The sequence below is a fragment of the Leopardus geoffroyi genome, chromosome A3 (genome assembly GCF_018350155.1).
Source record: "Leopardus geoffroyi isolate Oge1 chromosome A3, O.geoffroyi_Oge1_pat1.0, whole genome shotgun sequence".
Classification (NCBI taxonomy): domain Eukaryota; kingdom Metazoa; phylum Chordata; class Mammalia; order Carnivora; family Felidae; genus Leopardus; species Leopardus geoffroyi.
In genome coordinates, this window is record NC_059336.1 from 11,755,388 (window position 1) to 11,778,614 (window position 23,227).

Sequence of the window (23,227 nt, forward strand, 5' to 3'; positions counted from 1 at the left end):
GATGAAAACGATAGTGGCAAACAAAACTGCCAGCCGGTGTTTCCTGGCGTGACAAGACTCTCTTCCGCCCAGGAGGGGCTACTTAGGGATCCCCACTAGAGGGGAGAGAAAGTGAGGCTGTGTGGGGCACAGTAAAGGACAGGGGTGCAGTTTCTCCTTTGCTAGACTCTCTAACGACTCTCTCCCCACGCCCCCGACGGCAGCGCCTTGAGCTGGGACAGGCCAGGTCTGTGGCCAACACTGAAGACTGGAAGAAACACAAAGCTCTCTTAAACCTCAGTAAGACCACTGATTGGCCCGATGAAAAGTGGGCAAAGGATACGATCAGCAAAGAAATCCCCACAGACTGGGGGGAAAGTATCTGCAAAACATGTTATCTGATTTAAAAATATATATTGTATTTAGAATATATAAAGAATTCTCAGAAAAGAAGTCAGTGATGAAATGGACAAAAGGGGCGCCTGGGTGACTCAGGCGGTTAAGCATCTGACTCTTGATTTCGGCTCAGGTCACGATCTCACGGTTTGTGAGTCCGAGCCCCACGTTGGGCTCTGCGCTGATGGTGAGGAGTCTGCTTGGGATCCTCTCTCTCCAAAATAAATACGCATTTGAAAAAAATAAATAAAACATATGGGTTGTAAATAGGCGTGTGGAAAGATGTTCAGTGTTGTTAGTCATTAAAGAAATGCAAATCAAAACCACAACGAGGTATCGCTAAACACCCAGGAGAATGGCCAAGATCAAGAAGACTGCTCATACCAAGTGCTGACGGGAATGTGAAGGTACCACAACTCGCGTGCACGGCTGGCCCAAGAGCAAAACGGTCGCAGCCACTTTGGAAGACGGCTTAACGGTTTCTTCAAATGTTCAGCATTTACTTATCATACCATCCAGCAACTATACTCCCATACGTTTACCCAAGAAGAATGAAAACATAAGTCCGCACAAAGACTTGTCCAGGAATGTTTATAGCAGTTTTTTTTAATGTTTGTTTAGTTTTGAGAGAGAGACAGAGTGTGAGTGGGGGGCAGAGAGAGTGGGAGACACAGAATCCAAAACAGGCTCCAGGCTCCGAGGTGTCAGCACAGAGCCCGACGCGGGGCTCGAACTCACGAAACATGAGAGAGATCATGACCTGAGCCCCAGTCGGACGCTCAACTGACTGAGCCCCCCAGGTGCCCCTGTTTATAGCAGTTTTACTTGTAATCGCCAAAAACAAGAAACGATCCAAATGTCCGTCCAAAGGCGAGTGGTTTATCCCTACACTGATACCATCAATACGGCAGTAAAAAGGAACAACCCTTGGTGTATACCACGACACGGATGAACCTCCGAATAATTATGTTGAGTGAAAGAGGCCAGACCAAAAAAAAACAAAGAGAGAGAGAGAGAGAGAACAGACCATAGAATTCCATTAATACTTCCAGAAAAGGCAAACTAATCATTAGTGACCAAAAGTAGATCATTGGTTGCCTGGGGGTGGGGGCAATGGTGAGGACGGAGGGAGGAAAGTCAAAGAAGAGGCATAAATCAGGAAACTTTCGGGGATGACGGATATGTTCACTGTCTGACTTGTGCTAGTGTCACGCGGGTAGATATGTGTCAAAACTTAGCAGATTTCCACCTCTATATGTGTAGTATTGTATGTATTCTGCCTGGAGAAAGCTGTTAAACACAGGCACACACATGATGAGACACTATGTCTCGCCTATGAGAATGGCTAAAGTAAAAACAAAAACAAACACTGAGAATAGAAATACGTGAAGCAGCTGGAACTCTCTCCTCCATTTCTGGCGGGAGAGCAAAATGGCACCGAGCTCGGGAAATCAGTTTGGAAGTTTTTTGTTTGTTTGCTTTTTTAATCAAGTCAAACACATACTTTTACTCTACAACCCAACAATCCATTCTTAGGTATTTACCCCAAAGGAATGAAAACTTACGTTCCCATGAAAATCTCCATGTGAACACTTATAGCAGCTTCATTCATCACTGCAAAAAAACAGAAAACAAAAAACAAAAAAAACTGGAAACAACTCAAGGGTCCGTTCGCTGCTGAATGAATAAACACCGTGAAACAGGCAAACAGCGGAAGCCTTAATCAGCACGAAAAAGGAACACGTTACCGACCTGCTCCACGATGTGGATGAATCCCACAGATACTGTTCCAAGTGAAAGAAGCTGGCTTCTATGGGACTGGAATGTTCTGTCTCTTGTTTCCTGATCTGGGTGCTAGCCTCACAGGTGGATTCACTTTGAAAAAAGGCATTGGGCTGAACACCTCCGAGGCACGCCTCTCTGCACAATTGTTACGCTTTCACTAACACTCTTAAAATAATAATCATCCAGAGAGTTCAGAAAGAAAAATGTGACAAGTCAGTCTTCCTCCTGCCCCTGACCCCAGCCTCCAGTCTCTTCCGCAGAGGCCACCAGACACAGATGCTGACACATGTCTGTGTTTACTCCTGAAATGTTCTAGAAGGGCCTCTACCGAGAGGAATTCTTCCCGGACCCTTGGGTCCCTAATTTTTATTTTTATGTTTCTAAAATGTCCTTTTGAAGACAAAAGGTTGGATGAAGACTATGCAGCCAGGCAGGTCTAGGTTCGAATCCCTGCTCTGCCATTGGGTAAATGCCACCTGCTTCTGAGACTCAAGTCTCCTCCTCTGTAAAATGGAGATGTGATAGTGACGGGGTATGCAGTCCCCCGAGGGCTGGCTGGTGTGATAAGCTTCATTCCTAGGCTCTAGAACTGGCTGCTTGACCTTAGTCAAGATCCCAGAGAGCCTCTGCCCTCTTCCCGCAGGCCTAGGTAAAAAGGAAGAGACTGAGAACTCAGAGTGAACTCAGACCTTCCTTCCTCTAAACTCCTCTATGGCTCCCATATTCTCCACTAAAGAAGGTAGTCCACAGCCTTCTCTAACTAATTCAACAACTGTTTATTGAGATCCTGCTATGTGCCAGGCACTGCACCAGCTCATGCTGGCCCAGACCTCACAGTCGGCAGATAGGGAAGGGTGGTGGGCCAGGGAGGGAATGGGGCAGGAATATGCAGAGTTCAGGGTCTGTCCAATCAGGTGCTAGCGTGAGGCATGGGGGCCAGGACTCAGGCAACATGGAGGTCATTGGGAGGCTGGGAGAGATGGCTGGGAGAAGGTCAAGTGAGAAAAGAATTCTAAAGAAATATGTTGCAGGGGTGCCTGGGTGGCTCAGTCAGTTCAGCCTCTGATTCTTGATTTCAGCTCATGGTTGGTGAGTTCGAGTCCCACATTGGGCTCTGCACTGACCGCACAGAGCCTGCTTGGGATTCTCTCTCCCTTTCTCTCTGCCCCTCCCCTGCTCTCGCTCTCTCTCTCAAAATATATAAATAAACATTCACAAAAGAAGAAATATGTTTCATTGCATCGTTTCCTTCCCTGTCTCCTCTCCAGAGGCCCAGTTTTGTCAACGGGCACCACCCTGCTTTTCAGGGCTCAGCCCCACATCTGGCCTCGCTAGGATCCCTCCTCTGCCTCCTATTCATACCCACTCCCCCCCCATTCAGTCCCTCTCCGCCCGCCCCAGCACAGACACAAAGCCAACTCCCACCCCTTCTTCCTCCCGGCTGTCCAGCGGAAGCCTCGGCCTGCAGGTGCCTCCTCTCTTGTCTCCCACTTCCTTTCTGTCCCTCAGTCTATTTCCCCCTCACAGAGGAGTCATTCCTCCGTGTGAAGTCCCCTGGCAGCTTCACCGGACTGAGAGTAAGATCTGAACACCCGGCCCATGATGCCCCGCAGGTGGGCCACCGCCGGCCCCTCCCACCCCCTCTCCCACCTCTCTCCCCTCCAGCCACACTGACCTCCGAGCGCATCCCCACCTCGGGGCCTTTACGCTTGCTGTTCCCGCCCCTTGCAGTGGCCTCCTCCCACTCAGTTCTCTCTGCCAGGCCAACTCCCACTCCTTCATCTCGGGGAAGGTTCCTCAAATACCCCCACAGCCCTGACCGAGCTAGCGCCCTGCTGTCCTCCCACGGCACCCTGCGCTCTTTCCAGGCAACATCACCCCCTCCCTGGACTCTCCGAGGCTGCCTGCTGCTGTGCCGCGAGTTCCTGGAACGGGGCCTGGCACACAGTAGGGCTCCGTGCACGTGCGCTGAATGCAGGCAGACAGGACCGGGCTACTGTCGCGGGGGTTCCCGGCTGGAGCTGCAGACCGGCCCTGTGCCCAGAGAAGAGACCCAGACGGGAGAGCGAGAGCACCCCAGCTTCTCCTTCCCAGGGGGAAGTGGGCCCTGCCAGCAGAAATCACCCTGACCCTGAGGCAGGGAAGATCCGCTTCAAATCCTGGCGTCTGAAGAGAGTCACCGCATGACCCCGAAATTCCACTCCCTTACTTCCCAAGAGAAATTAAAACATCAAAATTTGTACTTTATATATGGCAGCCTATTACATGTCGGTTACATCCTGAGAAGGTTGTCTCACACACACACACACACACACACACACACACACACACACACACACCTGCTAAAATGGCTGAAATACAAAATAAAACCCTGATATAACCCAGTGCTGGCAAGGAAGGTAGGACGCGCTCACAGATTGCTCGTACAGGAGTGGGCACGGCGACTGTCCCCAGGAGAGCCAAGAAGGGGAAGGAACCCCGACGTCCATCAGCTGACAAGCGGATGAACGAGATGTGGCCTGCCCGTCAGTGGCACATCACTGGGCCAGGAAAAGAATAAAGTGCTGACGCTCTACGACACGGATGAACCTCCGAAACACGATGCCAAGTGCGAGCAGCCACAGTGATTCCACGTGTGTATGGAGCGTCCAGAATAGTCCAGACCTTGCAGACAGAAAGCAGATTAGTGGTGGCCAGGGGCCGAGGGGAGGCGGAAACAGGGAGTGGCTACTAATTGGGGGGGTTCTTTTTCCGGTGACGAAATGTTCTGGAATGAGATGGTGGGGATGGTTGCACAACCCCGTACGCGTACGAAAAACTGCTGAATTGTGCCTTGTTAGCGGAGGAATTGTACGGTAGGTGGATTACAGCTCAACGAAGCCATTAAAAAAGTCCTGTTGCCACCAGTGGCCTCACAGCTGTGCGTTCTTGGGAAAGTCCCCCAAGAACTGAGCTCGGTCTGCCGCTCTCCCACTCAGGACCGACCGCCTACGGGTACACAGCCCTGCATGGTAAATACTCATGCTCTTGGTGAACGACGGCCGCACTGGGGCTGGAGAATGGGCTGCCCAGAGACACGGAGGCTGGGGACCAATTCAGCTCAAGGGCGATGCCCAGGGTAGACCTCGAGTGCCAGCCGGACGTCACCCTGCAGCCCTCGGGGAACTGACAAGGTGGCTGTGATTGCCAAGCGTGACTTCCTTCACTCTGGAAGGTTGCCAGCTCTTGAACATCGTTCTTCAGAGTGTGTGTGTGTGTGTGTGTGCGCGCGCACTTCTGTTGAGAAAGGAAATCACATGCTTATCATAGAAAATTCAGAAATCTAACAAGAGGAGAATTAAGGGGCACCTGGGTGGCTCAGTCGGTTAAGTGTCTGACCTTGGCTCAGGTCATGATCTCGCGGTTTGTGAGTCCAAGCCCCACACTGGGCTCTCTGAGAGAATTAAAACCCCAGCAACCCCACCATCCAGAGAGAAGCACCATTGACCCCCAGGGCACGCACTTCCCTCTGCATGAAGGCGAAGGTGGGTGAAAATGGAGGTCAAATTCGACATAAGTGGAACCACACCATTTTTTCAAGCTGCTGTGCAAGTCGGTGCCTGCTCCTGTCAGTACACGTGGGTACCTTTCAAATCCCTTTGGAATATCTAGTTTATCCACGAAAATACTGATTCATTGGCTGATGGTAAGGCAAGAGACGCTCCCTGGAAGAAGCGATGATAATAGAAGTGAAAATTGTATCAAATGAGGTGCCCTCTGCTTCACGAGCACCTCAACCTACGCCCAGAGAAAATCACTATGCACAGGGGCATATCTCTTGCAGATCCTTCTTTTTTTTCTTCTCTTCTCTTTCCTGACCTTCTTTCCTTCCTGTCGACAAATACTGACTACTAACCACTCATTGATTTATTTAATCTCTCAAGAAACATTTGGAGTGTTTTTCACGTGCCTGGCTTTTGTTTGTTTTTGTCTGTTCTTGTGCTACATACACAATACGTATTTTATTTTTTAAGTTTATTTATTTTGAGAGAGAGAGAGAGAGAGGACATGTGAGTGTAAGTGGGGGAGGGGCAGACAAAGAGAGGGAGAGAAAGAATCCCCAGCAGGCTCCGCGCTGTCGGCACAGAGCCCGACACGGGGCTCAAACTCACGAACCGTGAGATCATGACCTGAGCTGAAATCAAGAGTTGGAAGCTTAACCGACTGAACTACCCAGGTTGTCCCTACACAATATATATTTTATTTATTTATTTTTTTAACATTTATTTATTTTTGAGAGACAGGGCATGAGCAGGGGAGGGGCAGAGAGCGAGGGAGACACAGAACTCGAAGCAGGCTCCAGGCTCTCAGCTGTCAGCACACAGCCTGACTCGGGTCTTGAACTCACGAACCAGAGATCATGTTTTGCGCCGAAGTTGGACGCTTAACCGACTGAGCCACCCAGGAGCCCCCACAATACATATTTTAAAGGTTGTATCATCATTTATAATAGCTGCCAGTTCCCAGGATGCTCCAGGACCCCAGCTGACAGCCCGTGCCCTTGTGCTGGGCATTTGGGTTGTTTATGGCGTTCTGCCCTTCTGAAAAATGCTAGGCAGAATGTGTTTATGTACTTTTAATTGTATTATTGGGTCAAAGGTTGAACATGTTTTTAGTGATGTGCAAAGTGAAACCCGGAAGGGGCAGGGACTCATCCAGGGTCACGGAGTGAGGCGTTGGTGGCCCTCTCAGACCCACGAAGAAAGGATCGAAGTTCTTAGGAAAGCCCCCCGTCCTGCCTCCGCACTCCCACGAGCACGGGGTTCCTCTCTCCCTGCTGCTGCCTTGTCGGCCCCCACTAAAGCGTGTATTTCAGGCCAGAGCACCAGCTCCATAGAACTGGGTCCTGGAGCACGGTGTCCCTTCCCTGAGGCCTTCTAGCTCATACCCGCGGTGCATTCAACGCCAAACTTCCGTGGAGAGTCCTTCAGCTCCCCGGGGCCCTGGTCATCTGGCTGCTCAAGGCTCCAGTGGACACAGGACATCAGACTCTGGGGGTCAGCAGGCCCGCTCAGGCCCCCAGACTTCGTCAAGGACCAGGAGACACAAAGAGCCAGAAACACTAGGATGATCCTGTGGTGATCTTGGGAAATTACTCTTTCAGAGGCTCGATTTCCCTACGTGTAAAGTGGACATAATACCAGTCAGTGTTTACTGAGGCTTTACTCTGTGCTAGGCCCGAGGCCAAGCAATTTGTAAATATTCACTCATTTAAGCTGCACAATGACCTCCAGAAGCAGGGGCTGTTCTTCAGATGAGGAAATGGACACAGAGAGTCGAGCAATTTGCTCCACGTCACACAGCAGACAGGCAGGACAGTAGAGATGTGAGCCCAGGCAGTGTGGCTCCAGAACCCAAGCTCTTACCCACTGTGGGACCACCTCTTATACCCAGATCGCCCAGGGTTGTTGTGCGGATTAAGTCAGGTGGTCTGTGCAAAACAGATAGTGAACCGTCATGAAATGTTTACTATCATAATCATTATTCCTGTGATTTGCCTGACTGGCTGCTCTTTGCCTCACTCTTTATTTCCCTCAGTGGCTGAAAAATCCAGACAAAGCGTCGTCTTTGTGCCCTCCCTCACTCTTCATGTCCGTAGGTCACCAAGCTTCCCAAATGTCTGTTGACTGCACCCTTTCCTCTGCCTCATTTCCACCAAGAGGGCAGGGGGCTCCCTGCTTCTGGCTTTGCTCCCCACACAGCCACCCAGAGTATCGTCCCAATCCACTTGTGTCCCTCCTCTGTGTAAACCATGCTATGGCTCCCCAGTGCCCTCAGGATAAATGTGACATTTCTCCCCAGGCTGGCTGGCATAGCCCTGGCCCTAATCTCTACTGACCTTTCGCCCCTCTGCTCCCCCCATGCCCCCTCTACCTACTCACCCTGTAAGTCCTGAGACTGAGGACTGACTAAAACACTCTCCCTTTCAGAAAGCACAGAGGCAAAGTCTGACTCCCCAAGTCTCCTCCTAAGCACCGCCCCACCCCCACTGCCCCCCCCTGGGTTTAGCGGATGACTAATAAAAAGATCCAGGCCTTGAGGAAGATTGGCCACTTGTAGTGGGTTAAACTGTGTCCTCCCAAAAAGGTATCTTCAAGTCCCAACCTCCAGAGCCATTCAACGTGACCTCATTTTGAAACAGGGTCTTTGCAGTTGTAATCACACTAAGATGGGGTCATACTGGATTAGGGCGGGCTCTAAGTCCAGCGATTGGTGTCCTTATAAGGAGAGGAGAGGGCACACCCAGAGGAATAAAGTCACAGAAGGAGGCCATGTGAAGCCAGAGGCAGCGGGGTGGCAGGGGGAGGCAGCTATAAGCCCCCAAACACCAGGATCACCAGGAGTCACCAAAAGCTAGGAGAGGCAGGGGAGGAAACATAGATCACCCAACTAGAGATGCCCAGAGCGGGTCTAAGGCCCAGGGCACAGAGGGAGATTGGGCCAGGTGGGTGGTCCCACCCTCACGGAGCTCCTAGTCTGGAAGCTTCTCCTGGTCTGCAGGGACCACACAGAATGTCCCCACCCCATCCCACCCCACCCACTGGGGACTGAGCTCTCTTTTCCCTGGCCATTCCACCCCCATATCTCCACACACTTTTGGCTGCCTACCTGGCTGGAGAAGGGTATGTGGTTGGTTTGTTTGTTTTTAAGAAGACTGGGGATAGGACAAAATGAGCCCATCTGTGCCATGGCTGCTGGGCAGGCCAGGGTAGTAGGTGAAGACCCAGACTCTGTTCCACTGCAATTTAAAAGGTTTTAGCTCTACCCCAAAGATAGAGCAAAACGACAACAGTAATAAAAGAAGTCAGAGTTTGTATCCTTACTCTGCCACTTATTTGCTGGGTGACCTTGGGCCAGTTACTTAACCTCTCTGTGTCTTGTTTTTCTCTTTCTTGAGTCAGGTGTGAAAGTGTAATGAGTTGATCCATGTGAGGCACTCAGTGCCCGGCACATAGAAAGTGCCCCGTAAGAGTGGTGACTGTGGTATATTTCCTGGGGGCACACATGTATTCATCATTCGGCAAAATTTTACCAGGAGTACACCTCCTGCACAAGAGAAATGAGGGATCAGGGATGGGACAGTGAACAAAGCAGATAAAATTTCCACTCCCGGCGAGCCGACATTATGGTGGGCGCTACGGTCAACACAGAAGCTGTGAATGGTGAAAATATGATTTGTCGGACGGTGACAAGTGCTGTGGGGAAAAACGTCAAGAGGGGAAGGCACTGGGTGCAAAGGGGAGAGGGATGGCTGCCAGGACCCAGCCTGTGGTTCTCTGAGAGGAGGAAAAGAGGCAAGTGCAAAGGCCCTGAGGTGGCAGGGAGCCTGGGAGGCTGGAGGGAGTGAGGGCATCGGGGAGGGGATAAGGCAGCCGTGAAGGGGCAGAGCCAGCACTGTGGGCCAAGGGGAGGGCTCGGCTCTTCCTGTGAGCGAGACTGGAGTACATGCCCACGTAAATATATATATTTATTTTTTAATTTAGACAAATACAAACTGAGCCCTTCACCACACTGGGTACAGTAAAGGCACTAAGATAAGGTGTGTTAATCACACATCAAAGGAGCCTCCCATCTAATCTTTTCAATTTTTTTTTTTTTTTTTTAAATTAAAGAATAAACTCCCGGGGCTCCTGGGTGGCTCAGTCGGTTGAGCATCTGACTTCGGCTCAGGTCATGATCTCACGGTTCGTGAGTTCGAGCCCCACGTCGGGCTCTGTGCCGACAGCTCAGAGCCTGGAGCTTCGGATTCTGTGTCTCCCTCTCTCTCTGCCCCTCCCCTGTTCACACTCTGTCTCTCTCAAAAATAAATAAACTTAAAAAAAAAAAAAAAAGGAGCAAGTAGGACCCGGATCCCCGCCTGCCAGAGTACCCCCATCCCAGCTCAAGCATTGCCCCTGAGTAGACGCCAGGTCCCTAATGGGGCCCAGATGTGCCCAGAGGTGGCCCTGGCCCCAGCCCTGACCGCCTGGACCCTGCGTGGCGATCAGCTTTACAGCCAGTTTCTTTCCTGGACTCGTCTGAAAGAAGAGCCCAGGGGAGGATCGAATGGCCCCGCCAGACCCTGCTTCCCACTCCATCTCTGGCAGCCCCACGGCTCTGAGCTGCTTGGGCCCAGACAGAGGGGGCAAGTTCTGCCCTCTGGTAGGAAGCCAACCAGTAAAAAGAGAAGGAACGGCGGAGCTAGAAAATCGCCACTCGGCAACCACCACAGTCATAACTGATTTAGGCAAAAATCGCCAGTGAGGCCTGGAACAGTCGGTGGAAGTTTGGGGAGTGACGGGATATTCACATGGTCTTGGAATGTCTCCCCACAAGATACGGATTAAGTACAAGAGGGGAAAAAGAGGAACTTTATCCCCGCAAGACCTGGCAGACCCTCCTTAACCAAGTGGTCGAAGTTGACGTCACCCGTGACGGAACAAGGGGACCTCGTGTCCCTCACGATACCTTGCACTGAGAAAGACACAACGCCACTTCTGTGGTTTCGCCAAAAGCGCACCGCCCAAGCTTAATCATGAGGAAGCATCAGGGACGTCTAAACTGGGGGACATTCTACAAAATAGCTGGTCTGGACACTTCAATACGTCAAAATCGTGAAAGGCCAAGAAAAGAGCTATTCCAGGATAAAAGAAAATAAGGCGATAGGACCAGCGTGGGACCTGGGATCTGCCCTCACCGGCACCCCCCTTGTGCTGCGGGAGACATCACTGGGACAGCTATAGAAACTTGGTTATGGCTGTGCATTGGATAACAGTATTGCACCGATGCTCCATTTCCTGATTTTGATCATCAAACTATATGGTTATATGAGAGAATGTTCTTGTCCTTAAATACCCATGCTCAAAAAAAAATTTGTTTTGAGAGGGAGAGGGAGAGAGAAAGCATGAGTTAGGGGAGGGGCAGAGGGAGAGAGAGAAAATTTTAAGCAGGCTCCGTGCTCAATGCGGAGCCCCACACAGGGCTCGAACCCACGACCCTGGGATCATGGCCTGAGCTGAAATCAAGAACCGACTGAGGCACCCAGGTGCCCCTCCATTCTTAAATGTTTAACAGTCAAGGGGCATCAATGTCTACAACTTGCTCTCAAATGGCTCCAAAATAAATAATGTGTGGGTACGTGTATATATATGTGTATACAGACAGCAAATGCAAGCATAAGAAAATATTCAATATTTTGAAGAATCCGAATGAAAGAGTCCAGCTTTTTGTACTTTTCTGTCAGGTTAAATTATTTCAAAATACAAAGTACTTTAAAAATCTAAAAAACTGGGGCACCTGGCTGGCTCAGTTGGTGGAACATGTGACACTTGACTCTCCAGGTCATGAGTTCGAGCCCTACATTGAGAGTAGAGATTACTTAAGAAAAAAAAAAAGTCTTTAAAATAATAACAATAAACTCTAAAAACTGTTTCCCTTCTCCTTCTCTCTTTTTCAGACCACCCCATTCCACCTCCTGTGACTCCCTAGAGAAATGCTTTTATTATTTTATTGTAAATCCAGAGTTTCCATATGCAAATACAAACAGGAATGAAATACATGTTTATTTCCACGCCCTCTTCCTCCCACAAAAGGGAGCATGCAATATGGCTGAGCGGGATGATCCCATATCAGGACGCAGGGACGCCCCTCATTCCTTTTATCCCCACCCACCTCGGCTCCCCGGGGCCAACAGCCCTTTTTGTTTGGATAACCCCAAATAACCCTCACCTACCAGCCCTCAGGTGTGCACCCCAGCCACCCGGCCTCTTGAATCAGTCTCCCACGGCCTCTGTCACCCTGGGCCGGGCCAGCATCATCTCGGCCCCGGGACCTTGGGATTCCCAGCTCATCCCCCCCCACCCCTGCATTCTCCACCAGGAGCCGGGCGGGGAGTAAAGCAGGCTTCACTCCCTGCTTGGGTGCCCACGGCTGCCCAGAGGCTCGGCGGCTGCACTCCCGAGTCCTCAGGAGGCACACATCCTCTCCGGGATACGAATGCTTCACCCATCCCACCCCGTCCCCCTGTCCCCGGCCCCCTGGTCTTGCTCTGCGTAGGGCAAGTTCATTCCAGCCTCCACGCGGTCTCGCTTGCTGCTCCCTCCCGCCTGGAACTTTCTCTCCCTTCAGGTCTCAACTGGACCGTCAATGCCGCCCGCCCAGGGCTCCAGTTCCGCCGCCAGCGGCCTGCCTCATGGGGTGAGCCTGCCCCGTCGCTCGAATTCTGTCTTGGCGGAGTGTCACCGGAGGAAAGCGGCTTGTGTGGTCAGTCACTTGTTTTCTGTCTCCCCCACTAGAACCGAAGTTCCACGAGTGCAGGGGGGACTGTCTGTTCACCGCTGTGCCCCAGGGGCCTAGAACAGGGCCTGGCACACGCAGTGCTCCTCAAGACCTACTGAACGAAGGTCCCTTTCCGGTCTCCGGGAAGGAAGGCACAGCCATCACCCCATTTTATGCAGGCAGAAACTGGGGAGCCCAGAGGGGCAGAGCCTGGCTCTGGGCCCTGACAGGGGCACAAGCCAGGCATCCCTGACTCCCAGAATGCTCGGAGCCTGGCACACCCCATTCCGGGTGTCGGGGAGGGGTTTCCAGCAGGCTTGTCCCCCACCCCGGAGTGTGGGAAGTCATTTATTCCCTCACCATTGGTGTCGGCACCTACTGTGGGGTGAATATACATGACGGCCCAGGGACACAGGACACAGTAGGCCCTCAGCAAATTGGTGCCCAGCCCCCAACCCCCGCAACTCCCTAACTTCCCTTCAGGGAGGCCAGCTACAATTTGGCGATTGTTAGAGAACTTTTTTTTTTTTCTTTTGGGAGGAAAGCTGCAAGTCATTAAGGGCTGCTCCCGGCCCGCGGGTCACCATTTCCTGTTTAGAAGAAAGAATCATCTCTCCTTTGGAACATGAAGCTCCCCCCACCCCCGGCCTGACTCTGGGGCTCTGGGACGCCTGGGAGTCCTGCTCGGCTCCCCGCAGGAAACTGGCACCTTCAGCACCTTTTGTGCTCAGAACGGACACTCATTTTCTCCTGGCCCCAGGAGGGCCCCAGAGGTGAGGTCACCGTGACAACCAGCCAGGAGTGAATTATCCCAGCCTAGGACGCAAGCTAACCGTCTTCCCGTCCTGTCCTCGAGCAGGAAGCTGAATGACCCCTACCCTTTGGCCTGGCTTCTCACCCTCTCGGCTCCAGCCAGCCAATTTCCTTGCATCAAAGGCCATTTGGTACCCAGCAGCCAGACAGAGGTGTGGGTCCGACAGGGAGGCCAGAGTGGGGCCCGGAGCCCTTGGAAACAGGAAGCACATCCTCTGTCCCCTTCGTGCTCAGCGCATTCCACTCCCTCATCTGGGAGAAGCAGCCAATCCCTCCCCAGACCTGCAGTGCTTGGGGCAAAGCCGGCAGCCTGGGAGCTGGCTTCTCACCCTGTGGGCCTGGTCAGCCTCAAAATGGAAGGATGAAATCCATCAGGGTCACATGTAAAGTGCAAGGAACCTGCGCATCCCACCACCCCCCCACCCCCCACTGCTCACTGGCCCACAGGTGTTCCCACCCTCCCCACCAGACAGGACACCCAGGCTCAGAGGAAAACCCACGTGCACGAATAAAGTCCCTGACAGTCAAAGTCAGAAGTCCAAAGCCACATGACGTTTAAGAGGACGGGATTTAAGCTCGTGTCGGGAATATCCGAGCTCCAAGGACCCCTGGCCCCTCCTCCCTTCCTGAAGGCCCTTTAAAACACCCACCCCTCTAGAAAACTAAGTAGACTTTCTTAATACATAAATTAACCACTTTATTGAATATCAATAAACTGTACATATAACTATACAAAACGTTTCCTTAGTACAAAATGTTGCTTGCAATATAAATACCAGTGTACCTTTAAAAATGTAAACATCTTCCTCCCAGGCCCACCTGTCAGACCCCAAAAATAGTTCTGGGAGACACATCGGTCAGGCTGAAGCACCCCACTCGGGCCCCCAACAAGTGACAGCAATTACTCACAGTCTCTTTTGAGACGTTGTTAAATTGCCCATGAAACAGGTGCCACCATGACAAACAGGAGGCTGAAATAGCTGCCCAGGCCCGGGGGCAACCTGGGGTCCAGACCAGTCCTTGTGTCAGTGACCGCCCCCACAGGCCCTGGGGGTGAACCTGCACGGTTAGTCACACCTCCTGGAGGGGTGGCCTGAGGGTTCCGGGTGGGGGAGGAGTGGGTTCCCCTGAGTGGGGGGAGCTTCCTATCAGTCTGTCTGCTTTTGTCCCGGAGCTCAAAGCAGCTGTATCCAAACACCTTTGGATACACAAACCCACACAGAGAGGCCAACTCCAGAACACTTGGCTGCAAGCCACCCTCCCCACCAGCCGTTCACAGAAACGTCCACGGGAAGGCCTCTCTCAGAGCCCACCGAGGCACCAGGGCAGAGAGAACTAGAAAAAGGTCCTCAGAGTCCTGCGGGGCAAACGCAGCCAAAAGGGGGAGCTCAGGAGGGAATTCCGTGGCAGTTGGAAGGATGGAGGCCGCAATGGCCGGGGGAGGGTCTGGAGAGGCAGAAGGAGCTTTGAGGGTCAGCGGGGGCCCCCCGAGCAGCCTGACTCTTGGTGCTTGTGCAGCAGGGACATGCGGGAAAAGGTCCGGGAGCAGGTCTTGCACTGATACTTCTTGACATCCGAGTGGGTCTGGAGGTGGGCCCGAAGGTTGGAGCGGTCGGCGAAGGCTCGGCTGCAGTGGGAGCAGGAAAAGGGCTTCTCTCCTGAGGACAGAAAACGGGAGAGTCGAGTGCTAAACCACTTGGGGTAACAGCTGGCATTTATTTGAAATCCTGGTCCCCCCACCCCGGCCTTTAGAAGCCAGACCACCCCAACCCTGAAGGAATCCCATGACCCAGAAAAACCAGGCCCTATTGTCTGGTGCCCAAAGCCCTAGATGTGATTGGGAGTTCTGCCACCTCCCACCGGGTGACCTTGAGCAAGTCATCTGGCTTCTCTGAGCCTCCATTTGCTCATCGGTAAAATGGAGCTGTTCACCCCCGCACCTATAGGAGTCAGTAATCCACAGACGGTAAGTAAAGCCCTCATCATGGCAAGCTGGCCGGGGGTGCTCCACACACCATGACAATGATGGTGACGGAATTTACTGAACACTTACTTTGTGCCAGGGACTCTCGCCTCATTTAGTCCTACCTCTGTCCTCAGTTTAGAAACGGTGAAACTGAGGCACAGAGAAGCCACGTAGCATATGCAGGGTCACCCAGCAAGAACCAAGCACCCTGATTCCAGAGCCCTTGATTTTAACCACTACACAGACGGCCTCTCAGGTAAGGGGGCTGTAGTGGGTACTCCTTATTATCACGCCTAGATTGGATTCACTTCATCGGGGGACAAAGCTGGAGTCAACCTTAAAGGCTCCCGGCCACACCCCTCCCCCCAGCAGGTGAGGCCACTTCTCTGAGCTGCTTCTGCATCACAGTGCTGCTGCCTGCTGACCATGTTCTTTCCTTCCCTTCGTTGTCAGTGATCTCAAGTCTTGAAATTCAGGGATCTCCCCTGGATTCACCCCAAGCCTCTAGCCCAGGGCCTGGGACCCCGCCACAAGGCTACAGAAACCTTTTACCTTATGACTTGTTTAGAACCCCTTTCTACCTGTGCCCCTCGTACCACCTGCCTGGCCCAGGCCGTGCTGAAAAGAGTCCTGCTCCCGGAGCTAGGTACACAGCACGTGCTCACTCAAGAAGTGTTTATACAAAGAGAAGTCTGTTGCTTTTTAAAGCCTCAGAGGAGCCTGACCCCTCAATCACCACCAGATAATGCTGTTCACCAATTTTTCCTAATTCCTGCCCCAACGAAGACGATATAGTACACAGTCCGAAAACACTGACAATGTTATTGTGTTTTCTTGGGGGTGCAGCATTTCCTACTAAATAAGAAGGCCAAATAGTAGCTCATTAAACAAGTACTTATCAAGCTTCCACTATGTGCCAGCCAATAAAACTGAACATTCTTTACTACAAAGTAAAATTCTACCCTCCCACTCTCAGCCTGATATGCCCCTAGGCCATGGCCCACTGGTTAAATCTGTGTTGGAATTCAAGAGCAGGGAATGAATGAATTCCATCAGCCTCTGGGTGCCTGGGGCACTGTGCTGGGCACCGGGAGGGAGGGGTCCAAAGTCAGATGCCTGAGGCTGACTGTGGAACCGTCCACTCAAGGGCTCAGTCTCCTGGGGCAGAGAGACGAGGCAACAGGCCACACCACGGAGCAGGGGGACTTAGCAGGAGGACTAGGGAAGGGATGTCTGAGTTAACTGGCTCGGTCACTATTGAGCACCCTCTGCATACTAGGCCAGGAAGGTCTGATGACTGCACTACAAGGTCCACATGAAGTTCTTCCTCCTTCACACACTCCCTGGTGAACTAAGGGCTTACTGGACACAGATCTGGGTAAGGGGGCACGGAGTCCTATTTCCCCAGGGCACGGAGAGCCACTACCCTCTCACCTCCTTGACAGAAGTGAAGCGACCCTGGCTCCAGCCTTCTGAGCTGTGACTTGGGAAAGTGATTTCCTTCTGTGCCTCAGTTTCCTGATCTGTAAGGTGGGGGTTACAACGGCACCTCCTTCCTGGGGCTGTCGATTTACTGCATTAACCCAGGTAAAGGAGGCCCTGGGCAATACCCTTCCCACACAGCAAGTGCTCAGTGAACGCTACCTTTATGCTGCGTAGGATCAGACACAACCGTGAACAAAGGAGGGAGGCCTTGGTAGGATGTGATGGGGTGGAGGGGTCTGTGTGTGCAAGCAGCAGGCACAGACCTGCACCCCTTGCAGATCCCCCCCCCCCCCCGCAGACGTCTTTATGGTGATCCTGGCGAGTGTGAAATCGGCACCAGGCCGGCGGGGACAAAGGCCGCCGAGGGGGGCACTGTACATGCGATACTCCCCGGATTAAAGGGGCCTGACACGCTGCGGGCCAGCAGCTGAGGCCCGGAACAGGTGCTGGGCACCACTGGCCCATGCACCTGCTCCACTCCCCCAGCCCCCACCCACTGGGCCCACCATTAAGACACACAATGGGAGTCAATGAGGATGGTGATGGTGCATTTCAACAGGCTTTTTGTGTCTGAGCCATGCCTTTACATGAAAATAATGTCAGGATGGGAGGGGGGAGAAGCTGGGGGGCTCAGGGGAGCACCCCAATGGTTCCAACTCCCCCAAATAGAACCCTCTTCAGCCCAGGACAGAGGCCTGGCAGTTGGCGGGACCTTTACATCAGGTCCCTTTAAAATCAGGGCTGTGTGTGCACAAAGTGAGAGAGACGGGGGTAGGGGGAGGGGGGGGGATGCCCGGGACACTTTGTGGGAGTCATAATATCAATAATGCCTGCAAAACGCCAGGCCTAAACAAACCACCCCACTGACCCTCATAGCTCAGAGGTCAGCCACTGGGCCAGGAAATGCCAGAAGTGAGGTCTCCAAACCCGTCAGCCTGACCCCAAAGCTGCTAGCTATGACCCTTGAGCCTTCTCCCAAAGTCACACCCCAAAGAGCAGCCACCTTTCAAGTTCTGAAAGGACGCAGCGGCTACCTTTTCCACGTTTCCAGAGAATTAAAGGATAGAAAAGTCTCCATTTCACAATTTTCTACACATTTAGTCTCATGTTTTTGAAACGCAGGTAGAACTGTGTTTTCTGCCGGCAAAGGTATTCCCAGGGCCGCAAGACAGGACTAAGTTTATCTAGTCCACGGTGGGGGCAGGGAGAGCAGCCCTGAGAACCATGGTAACAAATTATTATGAAGTGATTAAGGAGACACTGAATCTTGATACCTGCCCTAACAAGTGCTATCAGAGTCCTGAGGCTCAGAGAGGTTCAATCACTTGCCCAAGTTCACACAGCACGGAAGCGGCGCGAACATCAAAAACATTTCTGTTCAGGGGGCACCGGGGTGGCTCAGTCAGCTGGGCGCCCCAACTCTTGATTTCAGCTCAGGCCACGATCTCACGGTTGTGTGAGTTTGAGCCGAGCATCAGGCTCTGTGCTGCCGGTGTGGAGCCTGCTTGGGATTCTCTCCCCTCTCCCTGCCCCTCCCCCACTCGCCTGCTGGCTCTCTCAAAATAAATAAACATTAAAAAAAAAAACCATTTTCGTTATCACGTATCGAGTGGTGGCCCAGGTGCTTTCTGCATATGCTTTCTTTCATGTAACCCGTGCAGAACCCCCACAGGCTGGTCTCATGTTCATTTTACAGACGAGGAAACTGAGGCCAGAGTGGGGACACAGCAGAGCAAGGCTGGAAGAAGTTCTGCAAGCAGGATTCTGAGCCAGGTGGGGGGTCTGACAACATCCTGCCTGGCTGGGGAGGGGGTGGGGGTGGGGAGGGCAGGGCGCGGTGGGCTCCTTCACACCTGGCCCCGACAGCAAGGTGTTGGTTGCACCTTTCCCCGGACCCCCAACTCCGGCCCATCCGGTGAAGGAACGGAGGCTGCGGAGTCTCACAAAGTCACCCACCCGGCCCATCTGCCTGGCTGACGGGCGAATAGTGCGTGTGGCCGCCCGGCGTCTCCGAGCGCCGCGAGCAGGCCCGAGCCTCAGTTTGCGCACCCCGAAAGCGGCAGCCGGCCCGGCCCCCCACCCTGACCTCGGGCAGCCCGACAGGCGGAGGCGGGGGCGCGGGCGGGCGGGCGGCGGCCCGCAGGGACACTCACCGGTGTGGGTCCGCACGTGGCCCTGCAGCAGCCAGGGCCTGGAGAAGGCCTTCCCGCAGGTGCCACAGACGCAGGGCAGCGTGTGGCTGCGGATGTGCATCTTGAGGGCGCCCAGGCTGAGGTATTCCTTGTTGCAGTACTTGCAGCTGAAGGCCTTGCGAGCCTGGGGGTCCTTGGCCACGGAGAGCCCGGCCAGCTGCGCGGGCAACCGGCCCAGGCCTGGGAAGGCAACGTAACCCTCGGCCTCCAGGGAAGAGGCCGAGGTGGAGGAGAAGGACGAAGGGGCCGGCGAGGGGGGGCTGGGCGGCTGCGAGCCTTTCCCGCTGTCGTCGTCCGACAGGGAGGTCAGCTCCGCGGCCTTGGGGACCTCCTGGGGCAGAAGGGCGGCCCAGCCGATGGGCTGGGCTTGGGGCGCCAGGAGAGAGTCCCAGATGAGCGTGGGCAGAGAGGCCGTGGGGTTGAGGACCTCGGGAGGCGGGATGGCCGCCAGCAGGTGGGCCTGGTCGTAGGGCTGCTGGAAGGTAAACTCTGGGGGGAGACGGAGAAAAGGGCAGGGTCAGGCATTCGGTCGGTCGCGCAGTCAGTCAACAAACCGTAGCCTGCTGGGGGCGGGGGCGGGGGGGGGGCGGCGCGCGGGGCCGGCGCTCAGTACTTACTGGAGGGAGGAAAGAATCGCGGCCCCGACGGCCCGTCCTGCCCGCCCGGAGCCCCTCTTCACCCCGGCCGCCCCGCTCGCCCGCCCCGGCCTCCAGATCTCACGCGCAGGGCGCCGCCCAGCCCCGACTCGGGGGCGGGGGGGGGGGATGGGGGGGCCCTGCCCCTGCGTCCCCGCCAGGCCCCGGCCCCCTGCTTTCCCCAGTCGCCCCGCCCCGCTTCTCCCCTGTCGGCCGCCGAGCAGACAACTCACGCAAGACCACCGCCCTCGGAAAGCCCTCCTCCAACCGTCCATTCACCTGCCCCGGGCTCCTCACACCCCTCCGCACACCGCCCCGCGCCCGGCCCCTTGGCTCCATTTTGGGCCCAGGATTTTGCCCCCGAGTCCCCCCTCCTTCCTCCCTCCCAGCCAGCCTTCGCCGGTCTCCCCGAAGCCCCCCGGGGTCCCTCACCCCGTCCACTCACCTGGAGAAGAGTCGTGCAGCTCGCTGTAGTTGGGCCTCCGGCGGGAGCAGGCGGACTTCCTGACGAGGAAAGAGCGCGGCATGGTGGCCAAAGCAGCCGGGGGTCACCGGTTCGCACAGGGGTCGCGAGGCACTCCACCCGCGAGGCCGTGCCGCTGCGCTCTGAGTGGAGACGCGCCGCCAACTCCTTTAAGTACTCCAGCCTCTGGAGGGGCGTGGTCGAATTATGCCACGCCCCTTTGTCACCTCGGCGCCAATCGAGGCGCGCCTTCGCCGGAGGCCACGCCCCGAGCAGGTGCGCCGGGGCTGGCGGGGCTCGCGCCGCGTGGCGCTGGGGGCCGGGCGGGGGCCGCTCGGAGGCCCGGCCGCGGGCGCTGCTCCGATCGCCCCGCGGCGGATTGCCGGGGGCGGGCGCAGGGAGCCCCAGGCGAGGCGGGACCCCCTTCGGTACCCCGCGCGCCCGCCTGCCCAGCGATGCACGGTCGTCTGCTTCTGGCGCCCCCTGGCGCCGCCCGCCGCGGGTCTGGGCACCTGACGTTCCGAAACCGCCTCCGCCTCAGGCTTGGGGAGGGGGCGGAAATATCCTCGGCCAGGCTGGCGCCTCGCAAAGAGCGTGGGATTCACGAAGTACTATACACATTTCGGGGGAGGCTGCGAGGAAATGAACACCTTCACGTGGCTGCTGGTAGTGTGAAATGCCACAGCCTCTTTTGCAAAGCAATCTGGCATCATCTAGCAAAAGGCATCCGTTCCTTCACTTAGCAAATGTTTACTGAGCACCCGCTACGTGCCAGTCACTATTCCTGGAGCTGGGGACACATTCCTGAGCAAAACACTCGGGGTCTCTACCTGTAAAGTGTAGCTCGCCGTACGGTGGGGGAGAGAGACGAAAGTAAACAGATAATTATTAAGCAAAGGGAAGTGTGCTTTGATGGGGGGAGGCCACAGGACGCTGTGACAGTCAAGAAACGGGTCACCTGACAGGGGGTCGGGGCAACTTCCCAGAGGAAGTGAAGAAATACCGAGGGGAAAGGCCCGAGGTAAGACTCGGCCTACTTCAGAGTCTTTGAGAGCAGCTCCCAGGGATGGGGGTGGGGTGGCCAAGCCTGAGAGGTCAGATCTGCTGGGCCTCCAGGGCCTAGAGGAGTTTGAACTTTGCCCCAAGGACACTGGGAACCAAGACAGGATTTTCAGCTGAGGAGGGACCTGTTTAGAGTCTGGTTGAGAAAGATCACTCTGGGCAGGTGGGAGAATGAAGTGGGGAAGGGAAGGGCTGAGGCAGGACTTCTCGCCTCTCTGGGGCGTCATCAATACTGTGTCTAAAGGATCTAACGCTGGGCTCCACAGTGGGGGCACCGACTGGTCCCATGTGGCGTGGGCCCGGGGGAGGGACAGCTGGAACCTCACCCTCAGCTCTCCTGGGGACCCACCACTCCAGAGAGGGCCATGCCAGGCCTGGGGTGGGGGTGGAGGTACAGAAATAAATCCATAAATAAGTCCCGTCCCACTTGTTTTCATCTATGAAGCAAGGGCTATGAAAACCTGTAAGTCCCACTACTCACCACCTAGAATGAGGGCAGGGACAATTGTCTGTTTGGGACAACTGTGTTCTAGTTGCTGAGTCGAGTCTAGGGTAGGGGGGAGAGATGGGCCATATGCAGTCACTACTTAGAATACACCCCTCTCCTGTGTCTATTTAGTTCCAAAATATGATTCTCTGCATGCAGCCAGAGGGAGGAGTAAGACCATGTCTCTCCGCTGAAACCCTCCCATGTTCCTGTCTCACCCAGAGTAAAAGCCAAAGTCCTCACCACAGCCCTCCGCCCTGCTGATCTGACCTCTGCTGACCTTGTCTTGAGCCACTCTCCCCATTCCCCAGGCACAATGATCCCCCCCCCCCCACTTCTTTGTGTTCCTCCACATCCCAGCCCTTTACCACAACAGGACCTTGGCACCTGCCAGCCCCCCCCCCCAACCTCTCTTCCCCCAGATCTTCACCTGGCTGGCTCCTTTTCAGTCTCTGTTTCAACATTTTTCACCAATGGCTCAGCCTCATCAGTGGTGAGAGAAATGCAAATTAAAACCACTGGTGAGATACCATTTCACACCCATCAGAAGAACAAAAAGTTAAAATTTGGTCAATATCAAGTGTTGAGGAGGGTGTGAGGGCAGCAGGACTTTTGTCCCATGCGGAGGACGGTGTCAATGGGCACAACCACTTTGAAAAAGCTTGGCATGAGCTAGTAACAGTCTACTCCTAGGCCAGCGGGCATCCCAGGGATTCTCAGCCCTGGCCGCAGATTAGATTCCGCTAGGGAACACCCAAGCCTGGGCCCACCTCCACATACACCCTGATTTAATCAGTCGGGGGGGGGGGGTACTGATTAATAATAAACATATTAACATGTTTTTCAAACTCTCCAGGTGATTCTACTGAGCACTGCTGCCCAGCCCCAAACTCAGAAGAAACAAGAGAATATTCACTAAACCCTTGCTTCTAATAGCAAGGATTTGGGAACGACCCAAATGTTTATCAACGGTATCATGGATTAACGAACGATGGTACAATCCCATAATGGAAGAATGAATGACCCCTATCTCCAGGGTAAGGAGTCCAGGGGCCGCTGGTGCGCAAACACCATCGCCTGGCCTCCGGGTTTCCATTTTCCTGGGTCGGTCAGGCACCTGCGCTCGGGAAGGGGTGGAGGGCGGGGGAGGACCTTTCTCGGATCAAGGCCGTCCCCTCCTTTCGGATGGAATCGTCCCCGCCCTCGCTCCCCTCCCTCTTGGAAGCGGCGGAGACCGCGAGGTGGGAGGGGGCTACGAACGAGGCCCCGGGGCCACAGACCAGCTCCCCGAGGTGCTGCCCCAAGGCCATATGGGAGGGAAAAGCGAGGCGACACTTTTGATGCAGTGGTGTCAGGTCCTCCCGGAAGTGGGCGGCCTCTGGGGCGAAGCTGCAGCGAACCGGGCCGGGCCGGGCGTTCGCTCCCCGCTCCCCGCCCTGGGGCGCGGTCCTCCGGCGCCCTCTGCTGGCCGAGGCGCTCCCTGAGGCCGCTTCTGAGCCGCCACGCTCGAGGCTGGGAACACATGCCACTAATGGGGGTGAAAACTGGTACACCTGTCTTGGAGGACAGTCTGGGGATATCTAATGTGACCAGGAAAGGCCTCTGAGGGGAAGACACATTTGAACAGAGGCCTGCGTTTTCCACAGGTGTCCGTCCCCCACTAAAAGT

At 54.6% G+C, this 23,227-nt stretch overlaps 1 protein-coding gene across 1 annotated transcript; it reads right to left on the reverse strand.

Moving 5' to 3' along the window:
• Positions 1–13,945: 13,945 nt before the first annotated feature.
• Positions 13,946–21,869, reverse strand: SNAI1 (snail family transcriptional repressor 1). The gene is made up of 3 exons (XM_045444261.1): positions 19,993–21,869; positions 18,874–19,401; positions 13,946–14,927 (listed from the first exon to the last, which is right to left on the reverse strand). Exons 1-3 carry the CDS (start codon positions 20,072–20,074, stop codon positions 14,743–14,745), a joined length of 795 nt encoding a protein of 264 aa, XP_045300217.1. The 5' UTR covers positions 20,075–21,869; the 3' UTR covers positions 13,946–14,742.
• Between the last annotated feature and the right edge of the window lie 1,358 nt (positions 21,870–23,227).